Source organism: Strix aluco, chromosome 1 (assembly GCF_031877795.1).
Source record: "Strix aluco isolate bStrAlu1 chromosome 1, bStrAlu1.hap1, whole genome shotgun sequence".
Taxonomy (NCBI): domain Eukaryota; kingdom Metazoa; phylum Chordata; class Aves; order Strigiformes; family Strigidae; genus Strix; species Strix aluco.
Window position 1 is genome coordinate 150,450,677 of NC_133931.1, and position 22,096 is coordinate 150,472,772.

At 40.0% G+C, this 22,096-nt stretch overlaps 1 protein-coding gene across 1 annotated transcript in view; it reads right to left on the reverse strand.

The window, feature by feature from the left end:
* EAF1 (ELL associated factor 1) overlaps positions 1-22,096 on the reverse strand; it is a 23,131-nt gene continuing 1,035 nt past the window's right edge. Inside the window, exons 2-6 of the mRNA XM_074839792.1 lie at positions 19,339-19,433; positions 15,984-16,120; positions 13,411-13,577; positions 6,561-6,791; positions 1-4,515 (exon numbers count right to left, since the gene is read on the reverse strand). Coding sequence (XP_074695893.1) covers positions 4,469-4,515; positions 6,561-6,791; positions 13,411-13,577; positions 15,984-16,120; positions 19,339-19,433 — 677 coding nt within the window. The 3' untranslated portion in view covers positions 1-4,468. The remainder of the gene's footprint in view (positions 4,516-6,560; positions 6,792-13,410; positions 13,578-15,983; positions 16,121-19,338; positions 19,434-22,096) is intronic.

Consider the following 22,096-nt stretch of genomic DNA (forward strand, 5'->3'; position numbering starts at 1 on the left):
GATTGTTGAACTTCATTCTTTTTTATTCAAATAAACGGACTTTGAAGGAGGAAAAAGAGACTATAAAGCTTTGCACAGCAAACTGTTTCTATACATAGCTGTAAACAGGCACATAGCTAGTCTATAATAAAGCAAACTGTGCAAATCTACTTAGGCACAGTATCTTCAAAACAGATGTACTACCCACAGTTAAGCTTTGAGCTATTCCGAGCAACGCTGAAGAAAACAAACATTTTCCTATCAGTCTGCCTTCTCAACAAAATCAGTTCAGCCAAGACTTATGACAGGAGGGGGATGCTTTGCTGGAACAAGAAAGGGTAGTGCGTCATGCTCTTACAAACGGGTGGTGTGACTCTCAGCAGGGGACTGGGACACCTTTCGCCTGGAGGTGACCATGCCTGTGGTTTAGCTGGGGTGAGTCAAGCTGTGCCTGCTCCTAGGGCTGGTAAGCCCTCCAGGCTGGAACAAGGGCAGAGGTGGGTGGAAGCTTTTCTGCACATGACTAAAATCTGAAACACAGCTTGGGCATTGCTGCAATCGTATTTTAAGGTGGCCAACATGGACAAGCAGGTGAGTGAATTTGCCCCTTTGGAAACCAAGCCTTTTTATTAAAAAAAAATCATAACAATATTTGAAATTGTGACAATCTAATTGAATCAGTTTAAATCATTATTGATTATTACTCCTAAAGCAATTCTAGTTATGGGAAAAGTCACAAGCAGGCCATGCTTGCTGGTGAAGTTTCAAGGAAAGTCAAACCACTGAAATGGATGAAGTCACTGAACAGAAGAAACCATCAGAAACCAGAGCTGTGTTGAACTGCTAACCTCGCCATAGCCAGCAGGCAGCTCTCCCACGAATGCAAAGAAATATTTACTCAGCTTCAATTCATTCAGATAATTGCATTCCATATGCACTGTTAATTCATATTTAAACTAATTGGCATACAAAAGATTTTCCTAGTTTATGTGGAAAAGTTAGCAGAAAAATTAGCATAAGGTGGTAAAATCTGTTTGTGCTAAAATCCTGCAGGATTAGAACCTTCCAGGAATAGTCAGGAATACTGTGTTTCATTAATAGGTTTAATCAAAACATACTTTAGTCAACTTATTTCTCCAGCATAGAATCACAGAATGGTTTGGGTTGGAAGGGACCTTAACAACCATCTAGTTTCAACCCCCTGCCATGGGCAGGGACACCTTCCACTAGACCAGGTTGCTCAAAGCCCCGTCCAACCTGGCCTTGAACACTGCCAGGGAGGGGGCAGCCACAGCTTCTCTGGGAAACCTGTGCCAGTGTCTCATGACCCTCACAGGGAAGAATTTCTTCCTTATATGTCACCTAAATCTACCCTCTTTCATTTTGAAACCTTTATCCCTCGTCCTATCACTACACCCCCTGATAAAGAGCCCCTCCCCATCTTTCCTGTAGGGCCCCTTTAAGTACTGGAAGGCCTCTATAAGGTCTCTCTGGAGCCTTCTCTTCTCCAGGCTGAACAACCCCAACTCTCTCAGCCTGTCCTCATAGGAGAGGGGCTCCAGCCCCTGATCGTCTTCGTGGCCTCCTCTGGACTTGCTCCAACAGGTCCATGTCCTTCTTATGTTGGGAGGCCCAGAGATGAACACGTTAAAGACATTGCCAACTAATTAAAAGAATTCTAAATGACTGCTTTTCTGCAAGGAATTTGAATTTCAATTTCCATCTGAATAAAACTTGCCGCAAATCATGAACAAGTAAACAACCATCTAATAGGAGCAGATAGACAGTGTTTACTATTTCTTAATGTATGAAACATAAAATTTTAAGAGCCCAAATCAAAATGTCAGGCTGGTAATGGCTTTAAAACACACTCGTGTGTATTTAGAAAAAGGAAAAAAAAGTGGCAGCCACCCTTTCTGATCTTTTAAGTTGCCTACTGAAGTCTCCACATGGTTCGCCCTCACAAAACACATCCCATTGCTGTGGGAAGGGTGGAGATCCCAGAGAGCTTCTCAGGCAGGAGCTGCCGGGAGCTGCTCAGGACACAGTGGCAGGGAGAGGGGACAGGCTTGTCAGACATGCGTAGGGACTGGCCTCCTTATGCCCACGGGCAGGCTGCGGGCCACCCTGTTACTCACCAGCCCCGTGGGCAGCCAGGTGCTGTAGTCTGGGTGTGGGATGTGCAGCTACGCAGCTCATGACCAACAGCCTGGCCACCCTTGATATGATGCATCTCCGGGGATACAAAGGATGGCCAAACGTAGTTTAAACGTGGTGTGGTTGTGTGAAAATTTGTTGCTTTGGTTACCAACAAACAGGGAGGGGAAGAAATCTTTTAGGGAGGGATAGCAGGGCAACGTGACCTGGAGGACAAATACAAAACAAGGCAGAAATTGATTATCTGAATGAAGCTTTCCCACTTGCTGATCTGAACGATAATTAAATTGGCGATTCAAATCAACGCAGCCTGGTGTTGTCTTATCCTCTTCAGTTTCATATATTTTATTTACACGTAGATAGTAAATTTCCTATGACATGTCTTGGATTTTTAGAATGCATGAGTAGCCAGTGAATGTTAAGCAATGAAAATGCTGCACTGCTGCTTTTTCATTTAAGGGCAAATAATGTCAACAGAACTCAGGAATAAGCGCCAGTAATGGGGAAATGGCATCGAGAAATGTCTCCCTGCTTATCCAGATCTTCAGCTGGGGAAAAGTCAGGAGCAGTATTAGCATTAATTAGGCTGCCAACTACCATTCAGATCTCCTGCACTGAAGTGTAAAACCCCAAATTGGTACAAGCTGGATAAAACAGAGCACTTTTACTGTTGGAGGAAGAACAGGGGGAAAAAAAAGAAAAAAAAAAAAAAAGGAGAGCAATTGTGGCTTTACATCAAGTATATTTCAAAATTGTCTGTTAAAATATGTACCCACATCACAAAACACTTTTAAAAAACCAAGTATTTTTAAATGTATGTACAACAATGCAAAAATATGCCTGAATATGTATCTAATGCAAAAAATAAACCATTTAATAAATCTCCCTTCAAATGTTCCCTTGCTCTTCAACACCTTAAAAAATAAAGGAAAGAGCTCAGTAAACAAATAGGAGTTAAACCACAAACTAACAGACAGACAAAAGCAGTGCAAAGCAGACACTTAAGAATGGAGAGGCATCCTATTCAGCTTCCCATTCCCCTGGATTACACCACCACTATGGTGCCACTTGTCCTATGACAGTTAAGTTTTGGTTTTAAAAAGTCAGCCCGCTGCTCAAGCTATAAGAGGCTGCCTGTGGCACTCATTTTCCACGCAAGCAAAAGAAGTTAATGATAATCCAACTAAGCACCCTTTAAACCCCCTTAAACAGGGGTGAATTTCATCCCAGGCAAATATTTCACGTTCTGTGTACTCCTGCCAAGCACAGAGATCCTATCCAACAAATAATATGGACTAAAGTCTACCTGGACAACTGTGGTAGGAGAGAGACTTCTGCTGTTTCACAGTTAAATGTTTAGTTATCTCTTCTTTCTGCATTCTCTAGGAAACTGCAAAGAGGGCTCTGGTCTTACAATTTCAGTAAGTCCAATATCTTGTGTTTGTGACACTGCAATTTCATTGGTAATTGGGCTCCTAAGTATTTCTGAAGACCAGGTCTGAATGTCTGAGTTAAATGAGACACTTCAGTTGCAAGAGAAAATGCTGATCTGGTTCTAATTTGGATGTGTTCAGGTGACTGATGTATATCCTTTATCTTGCTAGAGTAACTGCTCTTAGAGTACAGCTGGCTGTATGTGAAATACAGCTCTTGTTTGCAAAAGTAATCTGAGGAGGTTTCAGTATTGCTCCCTATAGGAAAGGTGGTAGGAATGGAAGCACTATTTAAAAAACCTGCTTATAAGGCACTGGTGCAGCAAGGTTTGTGATGAACATGGTTTTATGATTTCTATGTTCCAACTGTTTAAAAGTAAGTCCATTAAATCAACCATAAATAGCAATAAAAAGACATTAGAAAAGTCCCAAATCAAAGAAATCAACTTATTGAAACTTAGTTTACAACAGTCCCACTTCAGTGCACACACTAGCTCCTGCACGGTTTTTTAAACTCATTGTTGGCTCATGCTCACCCTATATACAAAAGTCACCCCCTAAAGTCATGATGGGCTGAATATCTTCTACAAACAAGACATTTTTAGATGACATCATATAGTTACACATTAAACTTACAGATGACGGACAGGTATTGGCTTACCACTGTACATATCTATTTAAAGTTTTGGAAGAATAAGAATATACACAAAATATACACTTAATTCACATAGTAAAAGAGCCCTCAACATCTGCTATTTTGTAGGCCTATGCATTTCTTCTACTGAAATTCTGCAAGTGGAACTATCTCTGTGCCAGCTCCTCTTCATAAGCAATAGGATCACTTCCAAGGTAAATTAGTTCTTCATGTACATGTAACAGAAACAGCAAAAGCTCAGCCTCTAGTCATCACTGTCGCTCCCAGACTCACTCAACTGCAAGTCATTTCCTATGGAAAACAAAAAAACCAACAAAACACAACAAGCGAGTAGGTGTTAATTCACATTTCATGGCAATCAAACCAAAGAACAGTCACATTTATGCTGGAAGATTTAAATAAGAATATCACAAGAAATGAATGCAAACATCATCTGTCATTTAATGGAACTGCTCTCCATGCCCAAGAACACTACGGTCGGCTCCAGGCCAAACCAAACCGAGTGTCCATGGCTCCACAGCCACCAAAGCTGCTCCCTGGTGGGAGAACAGCACTCTCCACGCTAGCAGCTGCTCCACACAGCCAAGCTCCCCTGTATGGCTCTGGGACAAGGCACTGGCAAATCCCCTGGCTTTGTCGGCCCTTTTAAAATTGATTTTTTTTGTTTTAAGGCCATTTGGGTAGGCAAGGCAAGGCCTCCATATGTCAATAAACCAAAAGAAATGTTAAAGCCATCACAACTTAAGGCTATCGGCTGAACTAAGCTGACAAATGCTGTGATGGTGAAGGCCCCCCCCACAAAGTGCAAAGAGAGAGCAGACAAAAGAAGGCCAGGATATGGATCAAACCCACAGTCTCAGACCCTGTTTTGCAGAGCACTTGTGATTTGGTGAGGTGGAGGGGATAAAAGGGGGCAAAAGAATCACGCCTGTGTTCTGATAACTGAACCTAGCTCTTCCAGTGTTCTCCCAGAGCCCTGTCCCAAAGACCTGCCGAGCAGCTACGCAATGGCTATACCCTGATTTCTTCATGTCCTCTCCCCTTCTATGAAACAAGAATTTGCATTAGGGGTGACTCTCCCCATGTAGATGGTCACCAGTGTCTTGAATGCTCAAGGACATATTTATTAATCCTTGGCAAAAGGATTGTAAATCCAAAGGCAGAAATCACTGCCTGAAAAAAGGAGCTACCCTATGAGTTCCCAAATTCTCCTGGAGTCAGAGGCTTCTGGACATTCCATGACCTCTGCAGTATTGTTATCATGGCCCAGGAGAAGCAGGGAAGAGGCAGCTCACAACCAGAAACAGGGAAATGGAAAGAGTCCTACTGACTTTGTTAACTTTGCATTTCACTTAGACATTCATTACTGACAGGAAGACTGAGGGCCCTCTCCAGTTTTCCACAGCAGGCCTTTTCAGTGTTGTCTGTGTAATATACTTGTCTTCCTGAAGCTGGAAACCCTACATTTATCTGTATTTAAACTCCACCAGTTCCCAGTGTGTGGGTGCCAAGAGATGTACGCAAACATGCCTCAGGAGGAATTAAGAACAATTTATGATAACTAAGTTCTAGTTTCTTGTAAATGCACTATTTAAACTCCATTGAGTTAGAATACACCGGATCTAGCATAAGGAAAGAGCAACACAGATGTACATCATCTCCCCAGAGAAAGTCTCACGGGACAAAACTATGCTTTAAAAACATTTTTTTTACACTTTTTAAAGGGTGGATTGAATTTGTATTGATTCAATGCATGCAAACACCATAGTTGTAATATTTTAACCAAATACATGACACTTCAAATTTCCCTTCAAAATGTGGTATTTGTGAAAATGCAGCTGTGACCAACACAGTATAAAGTAAATACTCTGACAATGCAATACAGCTAATAACGAAGACCCCAGAGACTGTGCATTTATGAGCACAGGACAGCCTTGTGCTATTCACAATGCTTTACAGGCCTTTAACTGACACATCCCCACTGCTTATGTCTAATCTGTGTTTTCACAATAAAATAATTCCCATCCTCTGGTGCACCAGATCCTCCCACGCTGATGCTCTTCTACCCACTCGCTCCATGCGGAGGCCTGAATCCAGGCTCAGCACAGTCAATGGGGGGCATTGCGCTCATGCCCACAGGCTCTAGACCAACCTGAAGCAATCTCCACCCCTTCAGACAGGTCTCGGCCCTCTGTTCAAAAAACCTGCCCACATATTTCAGCCAGCCCAGCTCCCTGGGATGGCAAACTGCACTTCATGGAGTTAGCCTAACATGCTAAGAAAATGAGTGGTCTCAAGCAGCTTCCCACAGTGATAAGACACAAGCCTTTACTTACGGAGCGTGTTCATGAGCTGATTGCTTCCTTGTGGCCTGCTAGTGCCATTAGCAACAGCATTCCTGTTGTTATACTGCTGGTGCGGTGGCTGGGAAGGGGAAACATGTGCTGGCTCTTCCCCCTCACTGCTGGAGCTTTCATCTTCACTCCCAGATGAGTTTTCTGAATCCGATGAGCTGCTTCCACTGCTGCTGCTCATCTGCTCAATAATTTCAACCTCTGCTCTCAGCTCTGAAATAAAAGGACATTCATCTGGTTGAAACCATAAACAGGGGCCCATGGAATTTTGGAAAAGAATGTGAAAATGCAATAGTTTTCTCAAATATAATTTATCACATAAAAATATCTCACATGAAAGAGACAGGAAGGAAAACAAAAAAATTCTGAAAACTTTTTTACTTAGTTGTTGTAGCTAAATTTAAAGAAGCAACAGCATAGGTTAGTATCATAAAACCTTCACTTCCACTATTATTATTTATATACTTTACACTCCTGAAAACACTTCCTGCTTCATTATTTTCGACAGGTTATATGCTTTACAAACAAAGTAAGTACATTTCCTGATTGAGTTTTACAGGCCCATTTTTAAAAAGCATCTTAACGTGAAGGAATCTAAATTGGTAGGTGTCAGTGACATTTAGGCTTCTGGAAAACACAAAAGGGGAGGGGGGGGGGCACAGGCACATGATCACAACAGAAACTGCCTTGACTTCAGATAGTGTATGAAACTGCTCCAGTGCAAAGCCACACAACTAATTTTGAACAAACTTCAGAAGCAGATGGGTGACATCAGATAACTTTGCAGTGGGGCAGATGAGAATATCCACATGCTGGGGAGTGGTAATAATACCTTGACCTGCTATAGAGCTTACAAGTAGCCAGGAAAATACAGGGACTACTCTGAAACTGGGAAGTTATTCAAGTCAGACACACCCAACTCGAGGGTTTCCAGTGCAAAGAAACACTGGAATACCATGACAGCACCACAACAGTCACATCAGCAACAGCTAGTGTTGGCTGAATGACTGGTCCTAAACAGTTATTAAGGTAAGTCACCCCAAATCATTTGTCATAATTATAAGTGGCCTAAACACTATTAGAGGACAATTCTTTTGTATCCACCCACAAAGTTGAGTATCTAATGACTCAGTTCACCTAGGCAGGTTTCCACAAGAGAACAATATTCACATATATGTTAAGTATAGGATGTAAAACCCTCAAAATTTAGGCTTTTATTGTGTTAGCAGTTCTATACCCACAGGGTTAGAACTCAGTGCTCGCCCTGGAGAAGTCACAGGCTAAAAGGACAAGAATGAAAGAAGGGAGAGATGAGGTATTGTCATCTCTACCTGACAAATGGAGAGCTGATGCCAGAAGTCATTCACCTGAGGTCAGATGTGTGTCAGAGTGAGATGAATCCCAGCTCCTCAGCTGGGGACATCCTTCTTGTGTATAGCGCAGGCAGATCATCTAAAATGAGTCTTTACTTTATGTAAAAATGGCACAATTTTAATGCTTCTTATCTTCAGGCCCTGCAGGAGTAAGTCTGAGCAACTGGAACTCTTCCCTTTTTTAATAAGACCCATTTTCCTTGGGCTACTTAACACTACCACATTATTTGCTGGAGAGAGCTCCTCTAGATGAGCATGTATTGTTTTGAGAAATTAAGTTTTCTTTTGCCAGTTTTAAAACTGCTGTTTTTCAATTTCAAAGTTAAGAGCTCAATTTCAACTGCTATAGTTATATTGAATCAGAGGCAAGGAAGGTGTATTGAAAGGGAACAACCCTATGACTAACTCCAGCTGCGTATTTAAAGATAGTGGGGCTCTTCACTCAACTTACTTCCTAAATCTAGATCACTGACTAGACCACCCGTGCTCTCTGTACTTTATTAGTATGCCAGGTAAAGCTTACTCATTCATCTTGAAGACATAGTGTGAGAGAGCATTGGAAGAGGGAGAAAGAATATATGATTAGGCCAACAGAAGATGTTATTTTGCACTGTAATGTCTTTCTCCCTTATTCCCTTCCAACACAGTCATGCAGGCTTTAAAAATCCATTTCACACCTGGAGTCTGATACACAGACAAATGAACACTTGTAAGTCACTGTTCTCAGTCCACCCATATTGAGGACTTCAAATTGTAAATGTTCCCTGTGTTCAAGGCTAAGGTATTCACAGGGGAAAGCTAAAGGAAAGGTAAACAGGAATAAAGGTTCTTTCCCTTTAAAATGCTCAGATTTAAAGTTTTTTCTCCCTAGTTTAATAATGTAAAATTTCCACATACTTCTAGTGATGGAGTTGTTAGTTGTAAGTAATAGTGATGATAATACATTGTTAGAATATCCTGGATTGTAGCAAGTACAATCACCTACAGACCACAGTTCATATTGCCAAAAGATTCAATAAACAAGGCTAATAAAGGACAAGTGTCTGAGAATTACACACGTACGCTTACAGAGCTAGAGAGTCTATGGCTGAGATGGAGGAGTGTTGGCACACGGGCTGAGAACATAGCAGCCCAGAAAGCAGCATATAAAATAGTGTAAAGAAGGTGAAGTAATTTAAGAGGCATTGGCGGTGAAAGGGAAAAGACACAACAAGAAATGCACTCCAGAGAACTAGAGAAAAAAAACCTAAACAAGAAGTTTGATCTTGATACAGTAGGTGAGGAGATAACTGAAGGAAGTGATGCAGTCTGATGAAGGGGAAAGGAAGATTAGCCTGGCTAATTTTAAACAGAATTAGAGATTAGTGTCTGATTGAAAAGTGAGGGTTTTCTGCTGAGAAAGCAGAAAACTAAGAGCCCATAGAAGAGGTTTGGTTATCAGGAGGGGAAGACATAATGCCTTGGAAGAAGTGCTAAGGCCCACTACGCTGAATACAGGCAAAAAAAGCCAAACAGAGCCAATATCACAAGCTTCAAGGACTGGGAAGTTAAGGGTGTTACCAGTGACAATGGTCACAGGTGGAAACATGGCCTGAGCCATCTTCTAGTCAACTTTTGCCTCAGACTGTCAGCTTACCCGCAGGTCTCTCTCATCTCTTAATTCCTTGAGCCCAAAATTCTAAACATCTCATCTGTGCAGATGAGAAAAAAGTAACAGTTTTCACTAATGTTATGGTGGCTGCTGCATCGCTACAAGTCTGCCAGGCAGAACTCCAGGAGGACCACTAAGGAAGCCTGTTCAAAACCCTCTTGTGTCACAATGTCAAAGATGGTGGCTAAGCCAACGATGACACCAAAGCCTTGTAGGAAAAACACATCTGCTTTAAAATTGTCCAATTTTGCATTTTCCTATTTGCCTGTTACGCTTAGTGCAGTTCTAGGTACTGAAGCCTTGGCTAAACATTTCCTTGTGGTGCCTCCAATTAACATAGTTGTGTGCATACGTGTATGTATACACTAAGCTGAACAATGAAAGAGTCAGGCATTTCCTAGATCTTTTTGCATGGTAAGATCAAATGCTTCATGTTGATGCACCTTTAAGGTTTAAAAGATGACAAGTGTTAAGATGTGCAGCAGTTACTTTTAAAAAAGCTTTCCATATAGTACAGTTTTGAACACTTGCCTTAACTGAGTCTACATCATCTGAAAAGGCTGACATTGCTAGGGGAACCTTAACTTGTGCACATTTCATGTTACAACTGTAGGCTTTCTTTCAAGAAAACAAAATGGCTTACTGTTTTAAACTAGCAGTTTTTAGAGTAAAAAAAAAAAAAAACAAACCCAAGGTCAGAAATCATTATACAAACAGAACAGCCCTTCTCAACAGGGCTGTCTTCTGTATATATTCAGTATCAAATGCCCTAATTTCTTTCCATAATCACGTCTAAGGGTTCTTACTGCTTCTCTCAATTCCAATAAGCTATGCAGAATTTTAACTAATGCCCTAACCTTGGGCTGCAAGAATACCAAGAACTTTTGGAAATAAAGTCATTCAGCTTTAGGGAGGATAAGGTTGCATGCCTATAGCAGAATGCTTACTGTTAATAATGGTATGCAAGGTGGAGCGAAATAAACTTGATACTGGCACTTTGAGCATGCAGAGACGGCAGCAAGAAGAGGCAGTATTTTACACTGAAGTGCAAAAAATTTGATTGAGGTGTTCTTGAGAGACAAACAGTGCTATGGCATAATCCTTACATGCTACAGCTGCATTTTAGGTAAACAAGATCTGCTCAGATTTTTAAGCACTGAATTTACAGTCTCCAAACCAGAAATATGTTTCTGTGGGTTTTTTTCCCCAAGTACATCATGCTGTAATTATGTCAATGTTATTGAAAACATTTCTGTTGTGGTCAAATACATCTGATAAATGCTGATAATTTCAGGCACATAAATGGCTGGATTGCGGTAGATGTTTGCAAATGTTCACCGCTTAATGAAATGTTATCAGATGTAGCCAAGAATTCAAAAGAACAAGCTCTTATCCTCTCTTTTGCTCCCTTCATGCAGGAGGACAATATAAAAGCTTGCAGGGAAAAAGACTCCTCTGCTGCAGGGCCCTAGACACAGGCTCCCAAAGGCCTCTCTGCATGAAGGAAAGGACTGGCTCAAATCCCACAGGCTCTGACTCTGTCCTCAGGCACTGCCGCTGTTTGGACAGTTGTGTAATGGGACTGAGAACTGACCTACCTGAAAGTTTGTTTCTCAGCTTGTCTGTAAGGGGAGCTATGGGAATGCACAGCTGAGGGTACCGGGGTGGGGGTGGAAAGCAGAAACCTGTGCTGAGGTTACCTGAAAGCTATTGCTAAACATCACAAAGACTGCGTGTCTTAGCACACCCTTAAGTAGGGCACACTAGGAGCAAGAGAGTGTCATAGCACCAGAGATCCTTTCAACCACCTCTTTTGGGGATTGTAAGGTCTGTGCTGCATCCATTAAAGAAAAAACACAGAATTTCAGCTTTATCTTTCTTTCATACAAAGGAGGTACTTCACCCAAAAGGAAATCTACTGCTTCAATGGAAAGAACACAGTCTCTTCAGAACTTACAAGCCTTTGCTCATAAAAAGACACATTAAGGGAAGATAACAGGACTGAAGACTATCTCACAGCTTTTAGAGTTACGTTTTTATATTTTCATTGTAGAATGGTGCTGTTTTAGTTCTACCCTTCCCAAGTAGGTTCTTATGATATAAATGGTTTAGTAATGCTGATGCTCTAGATAATAAATGCTGGAAAAAAAGTTACAGAGAGCATATACTATAAGCAAAAATGAACTTGCTCAGGGATTTGCTCTCTTTTTGGGCTTTGAACAACTTTCCCTATAAAACACCAACTTAAAGTCCTATTTTTGGTAAAAGTCAGGTGTTCTTTTGCTTGATTTTGGAAACAAAACTCTAAAGGTTATTTATTTGGGGGTACTTTTCCAGTAAAAAGATGATCAGGTGGCAAAAAATTCCTAAGACATTTCTAATCAATGTGACTTATATTTTAGACCACTAGAAAACAGTCTTTGTAGAACAGATGTCACCCCAGACAAACATAATTATTTTATTATAACATGACCTTTACAGATCGCTGTATGTATATAAGAGTGCCCCAATGGTTAAGTAACTTATTACACACTACAAGACATTTAAAATGCACAACTAATTCAATTTTTAAATTGACATATCACCTGTTATCTTTCTCCTTACAGAAAATAAAAATGGCAATGCAGCTAAGGGAACTGTAGCTAACAGACTCTCAGATGTTGATTCCGTCTGTTGACCAGCATCCAGGTATTGAAAATACTACTGCTGCAAAAGAGTGAGACCAGTCAGCACCTATGCAAACACACAGATAGCTTAGCAGTAAAAATGTCACCTAGTGATTACCATGAACTGAAAAAATACCCTGCTAAGTAATTAACATAGTCTGGGCAATTAATATAGGCTAAGTCTACAGGCAAAAATAGCTACATGGGACAGAGGAAAAAAGAGAAAGAAAAAGAGACTCAGAAAAAAACCCACTAGACAGAAAGAGCAATCTTAAAATAATTGCATCTGGTGCCAGACAAGAAACATAAGACAAGCAAATAAAAATCTAAGTTTAAACTCTTCCTCATTCTTACTGTGGTATCCACAGCAAAACCAGGTTATCACACCAGTGTGAAAGGAAGGACATGGACAAAGAAAGTGTGCCCCATCCACAGCAGAACAATGAGACAAAGCATTGCTGGAGCAGGAGACTAAGCTGAGCCAGTCATCCCTTCAAGGTACTTTAACAAAAGTATAGCAACCATATGGCAGATGTGATCAAAGCTGCAGAGGAGTGGTTGAGGTAAAGGGGAAGCCGCAGGGTTGTTCACTCCCTCATCCCTCCCCTACTAGCACTACTTAGCATGGCACAAGCTTCAGGTCTTGTGATGGGAACACAGCCACCCAGCCCTTCCATCCTACTGACAAATGGCTCCAACCTTACTCCGTGCAGGAATAACTTTTGTCCAAGTTATCTGATTGCATAACTAGATCTTGGACCATTAGCTTTTGTTGTTGTTGTTGTTGCCTAAGACACCCATTCAGCTTGTCTAGCACTCAGCTACAGGTTTCTGAATTCATGCTTATTTCGTCTTCTTTTCAGAACAGAAAAATAGTTTGGAAGAGTAAAAATAATCCAGAAAGAGGAAGTTCTCTCATGCCAGAGAAGACTGCAGTATAAATATCTATGCTGGCAGAAGAGAATAAATAATTCACTAAGATGCCTTAAAACGAGATATAAAGATGACAAACCAGCTGTCAAGTACCATCTTTTAATCCCTGAACACTCTAACGTTTTTATAAATTGCACAGTCATAGTTTTTATTAGAAAGAAGAAAGACAAAACCAATGAAACCTCCAGAAACTACAAACCCTTCTTTACCTCTTTTAATGTCATCCAGCTGAGGCTCAGGAGAAGGATTATCTTTCAAAGGAGAAGTTTTAGGTCCAGCTGCTGGCTTGGTTGGGGCTCTGAACTGTGAAGGAGGCTGAGATGCTCGGGCAGACTGTTGTTCTATTCGGGCTTGGATCTTACTGCTGCCCTCTGCTCTGAAAAAACAACCAGAGACATTCAGCAGTACTGAGCAACTATGTCCAGCTTTTTCAGTATCCTTGTACTAATGAATCATCTGTGACTTCCTTTTGTACAGATCTCTACTTTGTTTTATAAATGGTGAATTACAGCTTTCTGTATGGAACACTTGCTTTCAATACAAATAAACATATACAGCTACACTGCAACACTCTTACAAAATGTATTTTCAAATCCAGATGTGCTTCAGTGGTGCCAAATTCTCTACTTGAAGAACAATGAAGGCTTTAATTTAGCAATTAGTATTTGTATTTTTAAAAAAGAATAAGCAATCACAGTAATTTAAAGTAACTGCATGATAAAACAAATCCACTCCTAACAAAATCCTACTTAAAACAATCACAGCAAAAGAAACAATTTTCTCACTTGGAAATAAATCATCTCAAACCGAACTCTTAGAGGTCAACCTGACTAGAGCAATCATTCTTACTGCTAAATACAGCATACAAGCATTTAGTTCCTGTTTTTCATTCATTTGCTATTATCCCTTAAAAACAGTTTAAGCTGTTTCCTTAGTGGGCAATAGTCTCCAGAATAACACTATGCCTAGCTGTTCAAATTCAAATCAGGTATTTCTTCCTTTTACTGAATCAGTGATGTGACTGAGATTGTAGGACAGTCAATAATTTGGCAGAAAAAAATTTGGCAGAAAAAAACCCCCCTCTGCGGTACACCATGATGAGGTTAAAGTGTGTGGTGTATTTATCACATACCACCAAAGCCTTTGGGGGTATGGCTTTATGTCGTGCAGCACAGACGCAGCTTACGTGGGTATTAGAGCTCAGTTTTGGTTCTAGGAGGGTCCCAGCTCAGCAGTGTGACACTTTGTGCCTGTGAGCTAATCCCACTGAGAAACAAGTTAAACTAGCCCATGAGGAACTTCCTGGACTTCACCTAAACTGCTTCTGGTATCTGAGCTCGTACATTTAGCACTAACTCAGGTATCTCTGTGCCTTATTGAATTGTAGATGCAACCTCAAAAATTAAGCACAGAACCACCTCTTTGTTCATCACTGAAATGCAGCTATTAGATACCACATTAATGCAGCTTACACAGTCATTTACAATAGAAGTGAGGACTTGGCAATACATTCACTGTACCAAGTGAAAGGTAAAAGCAAAAGATTGTTTCTAGTATTAATTATGCTCTTGGAACCACAGAAGGTTTTATGTAGAAAAAGTGCAATTACTCCCCCCTGGATGTCATCAGGACGTTAACACTAAAAACTGCTCCCACAGAGTGTCAACAGGTCATTACAGATCAAAGTAGCCATGGAAAAAAAAGAAAAAAAAAAAGACACTTCTGATCTAGAAAACTGAATGACTTTGCAAAGCACTGTTCCTCAAAACAGGGATCCCCAATTTCTTACTACCCTGCCTCTGCTTGAGAAAAGTTGAAACATTTTTCACCTCACCAGAGGCAAAACTCAGTGGATCCAAACACCTCACTGAATCCAAGCCCTCCTGCACTTCTTTGCTCCTTTTTGACTTAAGCTTCACCTAGACAAAGTCCAGCAGAATTTAAATTGGGAATTCAAATCTCATCTAGGACGTGCTCATATCCACTGGACAAGATGAATGCCACAGGGATGAGTTTTCACATCAGTGACTCAGAGGAGTGTCACAGGCCATTTACTTTGAACTCAAGGTGTTCTCGGCAAGCTTCCAGCCAACTGCTGATGAACTGCAACCCATGTTTTCAGTAGTTTTAGCAGCTGAAAGTTCTACACTGCAATAAAGCGGGTTTTCTTAAATGTAAAACTTGTAGCATTTGTGCAGTGAAGTGAGAATATTGGCTCAGAGAGGATTTCTGGCCTCAGCAATTCTTCTAGGCAAAACCTCATAACCATTATTTCTACAGTTCCCCCCCCAGCTGGATGCTTTGGACTTGTGTTACACTTTATATATCACTGATCTAATACAGGGATGAGTGTTTCTTGTTCCCTAAGACTGTATTATTAAAGCATCATGAGTCCCACTGGAAGCTGTAGGGAACAAACCCAGAAAGTCTAACAATCCTTTTGACAGCCTAATATTTCCATGGTCTTTTTCAGCCAACTAGAGATTCCTGAAACATATCCCATCCTTCAGCCAGCTTCCAAGGCTTCAAATCATCAGAGGTGTTTCACCGCAAACTATAATTATGTCCTTTCAGCAGTGGAGAATTTACAAATTCTTCACTCTTGGATTTGCACTCCTATTTGCATTTTTAGGCAAGATAATTGCCCATGTAAAGCCCATAAGGCTTAGTAATTAAACATCACTACAAAATAAAAGGAAACTGAGTTCTGGTTCAAAAGACAGTCTGAAAAAGAAACTTCAGCAAGAATTAATCCTATCAACAGTCCTGTCCCCAGCTTTACCTTGTTTTCTTGACTTGAATGCTGCTATTAAGTTTCTCCAGCATATATTCCCCAGTGTCATGATTGACAATAAGCACACAGTCCTTCTGATATGGCCTTTTATTTCCTTTAAACACAGTCATTGGTGGAGTTGAACCCTGGTATCAAAGAAAGAGCACACATTTGTTTGGTTATATTCCCCTACACCGAAGTTTATAAACACTAAGAGAAATGAATAGATGTATTGTTCTGACCAAGAGGCTAAGCAGTTAATGTTTAGTTCCTACAGAAAATGTTCATTCATGAAAAGGGAAAACTAGTTATATGCAGTAGATCAGACATCTCCTCATAGTAATATTATGCCTTTCATCATTTTAAGTGTCTCTGCAGTGACAAAACATCATCTCCATGGTTGCCATTATTTACAGTTCTCATTCCCAAAATGGTAACATAACTGAATTTGCATAGCTGGCCCTGACAAGTGTCAGAAATCTTCTTGACATTTCTCCTCTGGAAATCTTGGCTTTGAATAAGAAATAAAGTTCTAATTATTCATGTAGCAGAACTGTCGCCTAAAGAAATATGTGGTCAATTGAAAAATAAACTGCTTTGTATTTTTTTTATATATATATATATATATAAAAAGGCAGTATTTTCATTACAAGCAACTGTCACAAACTATGTAACAGCAGCTGCCTTCTTCAAAGCCAGATTAGCACGTAGGTCCCATGCAATTATAACAAAAAGTCTTCTCAAACGCAAATAGGGTATTTTGATGCCTTCCAGAAAGTCCCCCAGTCCACACAATGCTGCCTAGAACCACAAAAGTCTAAAGGCCTAGACTGAGAAGCAATAAAGACAAACTTCATGTGGTGGTGCATGCTGGCTAACTGACACTGCTGAGATTATGCTCAGGTAAACTGCATCCATGCACACACACTGGCTCATACGCCTGGTTTTGGGGTTACAGGGAGGCAGAATCTATGGTCTATCTGCACACAGAAGCATGGACGCACACAGGGCCATGTCAAAAAAGGACATGTTACTCAAAGGGGATATAGAGAAATATGTTCTCAGCTATGAAACTGCCTCAGACTTCTCTGTAATGTACAGCTACTGTACAAAGATTTTTTTTTTAAAAGGTTTATTCATGTGCATCTTTGCACGTGCCACAGGAAAGCAACCAAAATCAGGGAGAAAAGGAAAAAACACACCCTTCTACGTTTTATTCCGAGTAGCAAAAATGAGCAATCATATTTTAACCACTCAGAATGCAATTCCTATTCTCCATATTGCTAATAAATAGAATACGTTTGAATTTAAAATGGCTTCAGAACTGTAAGGGTGAAAAATCTGAATTCCCACAAAGATACAGTAAGAGATACAGATACAATTCAGAAATTCAGTCTCAAGAAAGTCTAATCTTCAGAGGCATGTTACATTTTTAGCCTTCCTACATTTAAGAGAGGAAAGCAACATTGAAGAGAATAAAAAGCAAGCTGAAAGTCTAATCCTGCTCGCTGTTGACAACTATGTCAGGAAATGTATAATGCACAAACGTAACGAAAATTGGTCAAAGTTTGCTGGCTATCATTCTGCTACCCAGAAGCCTCCTAACTCAAAGACTGTGATTTCTGGCTTAAAAAATATGCAGAAATAGAACCCTGATTAAGCAAATTAATCATCCCACCCTTCTACTTTAAATGTTTAGGTTTTATGTTAGTGCCTAAATAACACCGGCTTACAGATTTTGCTGAGTACAGGATAGAAGACTACATACAATAGGTGAAACAGGTGACATTTAATCAATTGGTTTTCATGTGTGAGGGTTTTTTTAACAAACAGAAATTCTTCACTTCCCCAACCAAAACTGTTTATCAAATACTAAAGCCACTGAAGTCACATGTAGAAATAGTACTTCAATTTATTCAAGCAGCAAGGAACACCAAAATATCTCCACTGAACAAATTATCAGAGATACCCTCAGGGACCAGACAATTTCAAGAAACAATTTAGAATATGAATCCTATACAGTTGTTGGGCAACTGAGAACCAAAGCAGGTCCAAGAAATTCAGTGAATCTTGTCAGGATGAAATGATCTCAAAATTTCTCACTCTTTTCCAGTGTGCTCAGTGTTTTCCAGCTCTCTGTCTGGACCACAGGCCTTGGAACAACGCACGCACAGTGGCTGCATTCAGTGCAGTTAGCTGCCTAAGCCTCCAAAGCACACTAGGAGCTTAAAACTGCTCATACTCATGGGAAGACAATCAAATTAAACTCATCAGTACAGAGATTTGTTGTTCAACACAAAAGATGAATGAACAACACTGTTCTCAGTCAACCCAAGATGAATGCCACTGCTACTAATCGTATTGTTACCTGCTTTCAAATCACACTACCGTGCTCATCGTTTTTATAGACAAAAACCAGTATTGCGACCTTCTGCAGCACTAAAGGTGACCAAAGCCATATAAGAAACAGGAGTGGGGGGAAGCAAGCTGAAGCTTCATTCAGCGAGAATTATCACAGTATCATCACCTACCAATTAAAAACACCAACATGCCAGAATAAACAATACCAAAAGGATCTGACACTCAGCTTCCAAACTGACTGCTGCCCCCCTGAAGCCACTAAACCCATCGATGTCTGTGAATTCTGGTTTATTGGCTTGACACATAGCATTAACTTCAGCTAATAAACAAATCCAGTTCCAGCATGCAAGCACTTTCTTTTGATTTGGTAAGGAAACCACGGAATCTTCAATTGGAAAACAGCTGCACCTATAAAGTTTGATCACTTGTTTTACTGCTGTTTGACCATCATCCTCACACAGTAGATCTTTATGGCATCATTTGAGGAGGAAGCGGATAGGAAAACACTTCATTGCCACTCACCAGGACGGCCCCCCTCGCTTCCACTGATGAAGCTAACGGCAGGGAACCCTCTATGATCTCTACATGTTTTAGTAAAGGGAAGAACATGCTTACAGGCCAACCTGTGGCTTCTAAACATTGAATCTTGACTAAAGCCCAAATTACTCTGCCTTTCTTCCTTAAGCCATAGCACTAAAAATAGATGGAAACCAGGCACAGAGCTTCAGCTAACAGTAAAAGTCATCTTGTTATTCAAGGAAGAGCAGGAAGGAAGGAATCAAAAGTAAAGAACAGACTGGAACCTTAAAAAATATAACCCTTTACAAAGATTCAATTGTACAGTCCTTTCCTGAGGTAACACGCTACAAGTCTGGCTGCTCAAACTCAAATATTGAACCCACTTGTATTAACAAAGATGAAAGTGAAAGTAACATTTACATGAGGCTGCAACTACATTGCAAATTCGTTGGAGTAAACAAGGACACATACATAACAAACTTACCGGAATATGTGGCAAAGTGATTGTTACATCTTCTCCCTTACCCACGTACAGGTCCCCCTCACAAGCTGTATCAAGTGATGCTGGCTTAAAATCATCTAAAGAGGAAAACAATTGTGATTACATTCCTCGGAGTCTTCAGAAGTGTCATCCTGCCCTGCAAAGAGTCACTGCATATTTACTGTAGTAATAGAGAATACTAAAAACATGCTAGTGTTTACAGCAGGAGTGGAATAACACACCAGTACAATGTGTCTATGCTCAGTGCCTCAGTCATTGACGGCAACAGATTCTAAACTTCCTTTTTAAAATGGAAATAAGGTTCTAGATCTTGTGTTTGAAGACCAAAAGCAGACTTCTCCAAACGCCAGGCTTAGAGCGATACTTAATTTTGCAAGCAAGAGTAAAACTGTATCATGCATCTCAAAAGAGTATTGACTTCACGAATCAGGGCTCTGCGTGGCTCCTGCCAATTCCAAACCTGAGGACTTTCTCCGTGACAAAGACTGACTTAGTGACACCAACTAATTTAGCCTTGCTGATATTTCTGGCTATTTAGCAGCCATTCTGCCTCCACAATACCTCCTCAAGCATAGACAAGACCTCGGCTCTCACCTATAAGGAAAAAAAGGTGCCGTTCTTACTTCAGCAGGCTCCCTGCTAGGCCAGTGCCACTGTGGATGGAAAGCATGACTAAGGTGAGACACTGTAATAGCTTTAAACTAACCCTAGCTTTAAGTATTTTTGTTGCATTGTATAGAACGCTTTGTCCCCCAAACAAGGCACTTCTGTTTAGTGATTTGAACTAAGAACATTTTAACTTAAAAGTATTTTCTCCTCATTATTCTGTCGTGCTGATGAGCCATAAAAAAACCCCATAAAAAACTATCAGAACCTGTAATATTTTGACAGAGGATTTAGACAAAGTGAAATAAGATATAGGCTGGTTTGCATTGTTTGTTTCTAAAATAAGCCTCCATTCAATTCTAGCATCTCTGGGTATGAAGAGATGCAATTATATTCACGATCAAGGCTTTTAATTACTACATTAGTTAAGAAATTAATATCTCAGAACAAATTTAAAATGTAATTCCACTATGAAAAGCACATTTGCAGAAAAAAACCCAAAAGCCCAGCTTGTAATAAATTCTCATTAAGAGGATGTTAATGTCTAATTGAGTTTTAGTTTGACAGCACAACAAGCAGAATCAGGCACACTTGACTTAATCCTCATGCCTTAACTGCCAGACCAAATCATACCCTTCATTTTCATCCGAGCAATCTATTTCTAGCTATTGTTTCCCACCTACTTTATGTGCAAGCTTGCTAAAAAAACAAACCAGCTGTACAAGAGCTAGTGTCTTTGCCAAAAAGGGATCAAGATTTTCAACAGCGCAGTCACTAAAAGGAATATTACTATCAGACTTCTTTCTTGGTATCAGCAGAATATAGCTACTCTAAACAAACACTCAAATTGTTTTCATTTGGTTAGCTCACTAGGTGTACGTGCTTGGCTAATCTTGCTGTAGATCGAGTGCACATATGTCCCTCCAAATGGACCCACAGTCCTTTTTCCAAAAGTCAATGTTTTTAAGATGGGTTTTCCTGGGATAATCCAGTTTTTCAGTACAGTATTTCATAAACATTATGGAAAGGAATGAAGTATTTTAAGAAGGCCGAAACAAATTTAGCCTACAAAATCCTCTTATTGTAGTTTGTGTAAAGAGGTTTACGGGAACAATATAATGCTTGGATCCCAAATAAATAATTCCAGATCAACAGTTTGAAAAAAATTTATAACCAGGAAATGAGAGATCTCACTTGAAAGTCATGGATGGAAAATACAGCACACAGAAAGTTCTTTTGAAATCAGACTACGACTGGAAGAATGCAGTTTTAAGAGCTTTGGCTTTGCAATCCCTTAAGAAATTGATTATTGAAGCACTTTCAATTCTAGAAATACAGTGTATTTCTATCTGGATATGGCTTGGCTTCACACACTATCAGACAACAATCTCATTCATTTGATAGTTGGGCTATTTTAAAATTTTGATCTGTAAATGTAGATCTGCTAGTATGTTAGTGCTGGATAAAACTGTTCAGAGTTCTGTATAAACAGTTAAATGTACCAAACATATGGTATGGTATTTTTTAGCACGGTGGCATTATGTATAACCAGAGGGGTGAGACATACAAAATTTAAGTGTTAATCCACTAGACAGTTTACCGTTGAGCAAAATAACTTTGCCTCTGTCACTGACCATCTGCTTGAGTAACAGCTCAAACTAGAAAGCTGTTCTTTCAAGTCGTACTCGGGTGACTAATACCACTGAAATTACTTACTCCTAGTGTATGAATACGGGCCACGAGACTGGGCCTAGGATTATGCATCATAAAACAAAAAAAATTCCTACTGTTAACCATATAAATTTCCTACCTTAATACAAAGCTACTTAAATCTATGTTTAGTATCACTTTCATTTACTGTTGGTGATTTACTACTCATTTTAAATCCTGGACTCATTTAGGGAAGAAAAAGCAGTTTCTTTCCCACAAAGATAAGAGTGAGCTATTCTTCAAAACAATCTTCTAATATGAAATTAAATGTACTCAATGCTAAATACAGCAGTTGGAATAAATCTGGTGGCCTTAAAAGAAACCCACGTTCTTCCAATTATTCCACAACTTCGTAACTGCTCACGACCCTACCTCAGGATTTATCTTACACTTATTAGGCAGCACTGTATGTGTCTGAGTCATT